Here is a 5,415-nt window from a genome sequence, read left to right as displayed (position 1 = left end):
CCTGCAGAAACTCCATTTCTCAAGGAAGACAGTAAAAAGCCCAAAGCAGCAAGCACAATGCGTGAATATTCCCACACTGAATATTCTTAGGATCTTCCAGCTCTGAGGTCATCCTGAGCAAAACCAACTCTATGGCAAGTGATGGATTCTGCTGCTCCTCCTCACACACTCACTTCGTGGTTCAGGCAGTGTTCAACCAAATCCTGTCAATGCACCCACCAGGCTTGATGGAAAGGCAACCAAATAATAATCAGCCTGAGCCTGACTGCACAGACAAGCATGGTACAGGAGCAAACCCCTGCATTCAGTGAAATGCTACAGCTTCCAAGAAGTACAAGAAAATTCACCAGCTGAAGTAATAGCAGTATTCTTGCCCTTTCCAGACTGAATTAGACATGGGAGATGTGCATGTGCTGCTCTCACACAATGCTCCCTTGCCAGGTGTTGCAGACAATGCTCTGAATACAGAAAGCTTAAAGCTCAGGGATTGCTGTCAAACCACCAAAATAGTTTAGGCAGGAAAGCAGTTTTGATCACATTTCCAGGAATCAAGAAAGGACTTTCAGTTTCAGTTTTAGGAGAATGTTTTCCTGTGTTAAAAGAAAGAACTTTATTCAAATGTAATAACAAGGGGCTCCACAAAACATGACCAGAAGTCTTAGCTTTGTTATTTCAAACATCAATAAACTGACACTGAAAAAACTGGTGACTTAAGTCCTTGTTTTGCTTTGCTTGTGTGCGTGGGTTTTGATTTAGTTCCTGAGCCATGTTTGTTTCAACCCACAAGTTTTTTCACTTCAGCTCTTCTGGTTCTCTCCCCAGTCATTCTGGTAGGGGAGTGAGCAAGTGGCTCTCTGGTCCTTAGTTGCTGGCTGGGATTAAACGTCGCCAAGATGTGAAGAGCAGACAAAACCAGCAAGCCTCTTACAGAAGCTGTTTTGCTCTTATCTCTCCTTACAAGCCACAGGCTTCCAAACACTTAGGCCAGATACTCCAAGTAAAGAGCAATAAACTAGACTTTCCCAAAAGAGTTTTCTTCTCAGACAATCCACACATCAGCTTTGTGACAAGGAAATAGCAGGGCTCAGGACATTGGGAGATGAGCAATAGGTGCCTCACAGCTCATTCTGCACAGACATCACTCCCAGCACTGCAGGGATCCCAGCTTTGCCTTTCTGCTGGCTGGGGAAACATTGATGTGCTGACTATGAACTGCTTAAAACCCACTTGTGGTCACTGAAGAGACAATGGTCCCAGATCTGGCAGACAAAGGCTCCTGACTTCCCTTGCCATCTCTAGTGGTCTTTCTCTAAGCTCCAGTGTTTTGGCAGCCCAGAGAGTAGAATCATAGAATGGGTTGGTTGGAAGGGATGTTAAAAATCATCAAGGAAGCTTGCTCAGGCCTAATGCCAACAATCACTGGGCTTATAGAGGTGAAGAGGGAAAGTGTGATGGCACAGTGGAACAAACAGTTATCTGAGAAGGATCCAGCTAGGTTTTTTTTGTCAGACTTACCCAGATTTGGGGGTCTGCTGCTCCCAAAGGGAGTCAGAGGAGCCAGGGAAAGGGGTACTTTCCAGGCAGGGAAAAAATGAACAGAACACCATCCTGTCCAAATCAGAGAACTGCTTGAAAACACTGAGGGATACAGCCTACATTACCTGCCCTTCCTACCTCCCATCCTCCAGGAGCAGCTCAGTTTAGATCCCACCGGCAGCACAGGCTCCAAGACACTGCACATGCCTTGTCTGCGCTTTTGCAGGCCTGGGAACTGGTAGTTTTCCACCTACACAGGCCCTCAGCTGAAGGACACATAGTAAACCCTTAGCAATACTTTTATTTTACTTTTTCGGAAAGGTAAGGTTAAAATCAGATATTCACAGAAACAGACCACAGGATTCAGCTGATAAAAGCAGGATGGTTGGATAGAAAGCCTGCACCAGTCCTCAGCAAAACACTGGAGGCAACATGGAGGGAAGGAACGGATAATTTACCTTCAAGTGCTCCCAGACTGCCACAAAAATCATCGCAGGCATTGAAATAAAAGCAAATGTGGCAAACAGGCTAGTGCTGCTGGCAATCACCTTCCACTCTCCACTTGCTATTTCTTAATGGAATGGAAGAGAGAAGCAAGGCTGCATTGTTGTACTTGCACACAAAACTATACTCAGATAGATAGAAGAGGAATTTAGGTCAACATGAGTTTGTTTGTTTAGATTTTCTTGTAATTATTAATTATCTCAGGAAGGGCAGCAAAGTTGCTGGTAGTCTTTGGTATCAGGTGTGGCAAATACTGGGCAATGACCACCCACAGGCAGGGACTCCCTGCCTTGCTTGGAGGTCTTTGAAATGGCCCATCAGTTGCTCTTTTTCTCATTCCAGGATTGTCTAGAAGAAGACCTTAAAAACAGCTTAAGGAAACCAGTAACAGCAGTAGCACCAACAGTAGCAGCAAGAATAGCAGCAACAGGACTAACACCAAAACTAGTCAAAACCAGAGCTGCACCACCGACAAGTACATAAGCGAACACTTCACGACTGAAATCCATGATCTCTTGAATTCCACTACTGGCCTGTAAAGGGAAAGGAAAACACAGGTTGGAAACAAAAGAAGCAATTATATTTACCCTCAAGCATGATAATGAAGAGCAGGCAGGGATAATCAGGGCAATTAAATGAATGAAAGCCTACTCCATAAATAGAAGGGCTAACAGCCAGGTTTTTGCCCTCAGGATGTGGCATTCAGTAAGAAGGCATTGCCAGGATGCAGACAGACCACAGTGATCCTCCTGCTCCAGGGTCTGCAGTGAGACCAGAGGCAGTGCTGGTTTTGACCCCACACCTGGGACTTGGCTGTCCCCAGGCAGTCTGTGTGCTGTGTCCCTGTCCAGGGGCTCACAGGGAGCAAGGAGGTGCTGTGTGAGGCAGACAGGGGCTTATCTCATGGTACTTACCTGGTCAGAGACACCCTTGCCATAGCGGAGCATCGTCACAAAGTGCTCACAATTGCTCTCAAGCAAATCATAGGTCATCTCCATGCCAATGCAGCTCTCAGCATGCTTGATGATCTCCTTCACTGGGAGGGGGGTGCGAGAGGGGTCATACTTGTTGTTGACCTCCCAGTCATTATTTCCCACCACCTCCTTTAGGAGCTGCTTCTTCACCTTGGCCCTTCTGGTCATTATTGTCACACTGCCAGCTAACAGGGGTGGGATGCTTTCAGCTGAGGGAAAGTAAGAAGGAGATAAACAGAACCTGTCCTGCCCCTCCAAGACCTCAGATGGCTTTCTGGCTGCTCCTGGAAAAGCCATCTACATGCACAGGGTGGGTCCACCGATAGCTAAAGAGGGAGACAGGGCTCCGAGTCGCCCCAGCACCTCCTCTGCACCCTGCCAGGTTGCACCAGCCTTACCTGCAGACGTCAGGTGGATGACATATCCATCCCCCACGTAGAGGGCCCAGTGCTGGTAAAGTGGTCGCTTGACCTTGATCAGGTCCCCAGGCTCGGGTTGGTGCCTGCGGCGTGACATCCCAGGAGCCTTCGGTCAGGACACGGAGTTACAGCTGGTCTGGCTCAGCGCAGGGCCCAGCGGAGCGGGGAGGTGCGGGGTGTGCAGAGGCCCCTGCCGGGACGGCAGGCACGGAGGGTGTTAGTGCCGGGCACCGAGGCCATGAGCTGCCGGAGCGGCGACCCCTCCGCGCTGGACCCGGCTCGGGGCGGCCCTTCCGTGGCTTCATCTGCGCCAGTGGGGGGGAGCGACCGCCCCTTCCACCCAGAGGATGAGGTCGACTCCCCCGCCGCCGTCCCCGACTCCGCCGCCGCCCGGTCCCTGCGCTCCCGTCCCGCCCGCGCTCCCTTCGGGGCTCGGCTTGTGCCGCGGCCGATCCCGCTCCGCTGGCGGGACGCAGCTCCCCGGGGGTGCCCGCGGTGTCCAGCCCGTCCCCAGGCTCCGGGACACCTCCGGCCACTCGCCAGAGCCGCGCCCGCCGCCAGCCCCCGACGGGGCCGCATCCTGCTGGCAGACGCCCGCTCGCATCCCCCGCGCTCCGCTCTCTGCCCTTTCACATCGCCCCCCTCACCCTCGCCCCTGTTGCGCTGCTGCCGCCACCGCGCTGCCGGTCCGCTCGAAAGGGAGACGGACAGGGCACGCCCCGGGGAGGAGAGAAAGGCGGGGTCCTTCCGGGCGTCACTGCCGCCTCTGCCTGGGAACCGTCCCGTCCTGTCCCGCCCCTCCCTTCGGGGCTCCACTCGCGAGGGTGTTGTCAAAAACCTCCTGTTGGGTGGGAACTGTTGTCCTGCCGCCGAGGATGGCGTGCACCGCCACCCTGCAGGGAGCCTCGACGTCCGAGTGGTCCCCCCTTCCAGTGAAGGGCAACAGCACTGACTGCAGAACAAGAACCTCTGGCTGCTGATTAAAGCTTGACTGAGGAGCTGCTGTATTGTTTCACCAATTTCTGTCTCTTTCCGTCCACATACACCATGGAGGAGAAAATGCCAGGAAAAGCCAAGCTGCAGCCACAGAAGGTGCTGCCAGTGTTCACACCTGGCTCCCTCTCTGTGGCCCCTGGTACCGAGGGGAAAACACTGTTTGCCATAAAGTGGCAGCTTTTCCTCTCCCATTATAGCCTCTTTCAAAACTTCATCCTAATTTTGCTCTGTTTACTCTGCCCTAACCCCTTTCCATGTACATTGTCCTCTGGAAACAGCCACTGCCTTCTCCAGGGCCAACACAAGTCCCTGCTCTGAGGTACCCTCAAGTGCTAAGGCAGCTGTGCTCCACCATGGGATCAGGTACATGCAAGGCTTGTGTTTTCCTGATTCTCCCTCCATCAGTTACTGTGTGGATAGATATGGTGGTGGCACCAATGACTGCGGGTATGTAGAAGCTCCTCTCCTGCTCTTGTTAATCTCCTCTCTTTCAGTCTGTGGAGTGCTGGGATGAGGGGCTGCCGAGTGCAATTGTCATCAGCATTCCCAAGTTGGCCCATGGGCACACTCCGTCATGTGTGGCTGTAAAATCCTGTCTAGAGGCTTTTGAAATCCTAACATACACAAACACACACATGATTATCCTTTAGGATGTCCCCCTCAGAAACAGGGGCAAGAGACTTTTTCTTACACATTCCTTACACAATTTTTTATCTATTACATTGTTTTAATATTTATGATAATCTAGCCAGTCAATTACATAACCATAATAATATAATACTATAATAATAAACATCTTATCATAATTTTATAATGCAGTAGCTTGCTTTGTAAAAGTTGTCCTACAATCTCTGAGCTTCTTATCCCTCTTCCCCCTACACCAGAAAGCCCAGGCCTCTGAAGAATGAGTTTTAAGTCTTTTTTGCAACATTGTCATCTCCTGCAGAAACTCCATTTCTCAAGGAAGACAGTAAAAAGCCCAAAGC

General features: G+C 51.0%; 1 protein-coding gene across 1 annotated transcript; it reads right to left on the bottom strand.

The window, feature by feature from the left end:
- Positions 1 to 661: 661 nt before the first annotated feature.
- Positions 662 to 4,719, bottom strand: LOC113941350 (phospholipid-metabolizing enzyme A-C1-like). The gene is made up of 4 exons (XM_027632512.1): positions 4,081 to 4,719; positions 3,413 to 3,623; positions 2,955 to 3,223; positions 662 to 2,573 (listed from the first exon to the last, which is right to left on the bottom strand). The coding sequence occupies exons 2-4, from the start codon at positions 3,528 to 3,530 to the stop codon at positions 2,358 to 2,360; spliced, it is 603 nt and encodes a 200-aa protein (XP_027488313.1). The 5' UTR covers positions 3,531 to 3,623; positions 4,081 to 4,719; the 3' UTR covers positions 662 to 2,357.
- Between the last annotated feature and the right edge of the window lie 696 nt (positions 4,720 to 5,415).

Source organism: Corapipo altera, unplaced genomic scaffold (assembly GCF_003945725.1).
Source record: "Corapipo altera isolate COAL_440 unplaced genomic scaffold, ASM394572v1 74773, whole genome shotgun sequence".
NCBI lineage: Eukaryota > Metazoa > Chordata > Aves > Passeriformes > Pipridae > Corapipo > Corapipo altera.
This window is presented reverse-complemented; position numbering and strand designations above follow the sequence as displayed.

Coding starts and splice junctions, on each gene's coding strand:
- LOC113941350 (XM_027632512.1), bottom strand. CDS start 3,530: ATGTCACGCCGCAGGCACCAACCCGAGCCTGGGGACCTGATCAAGGTC. Junction 3,224..3,412: donor CATCCACCTGACGTCTGCAG/GTAAGGCTGGTG, acceptor ACTTTCCCTCAG/CTGAAAGCATCCCACCCCTG. Junction 2,574..2,954: donor GCAAGGGTGTCTCTGACCAG/GTAAGTACCATG, acceptor TTCCCTTTACAG/GCCAGTAGTGGAATTCAAGA.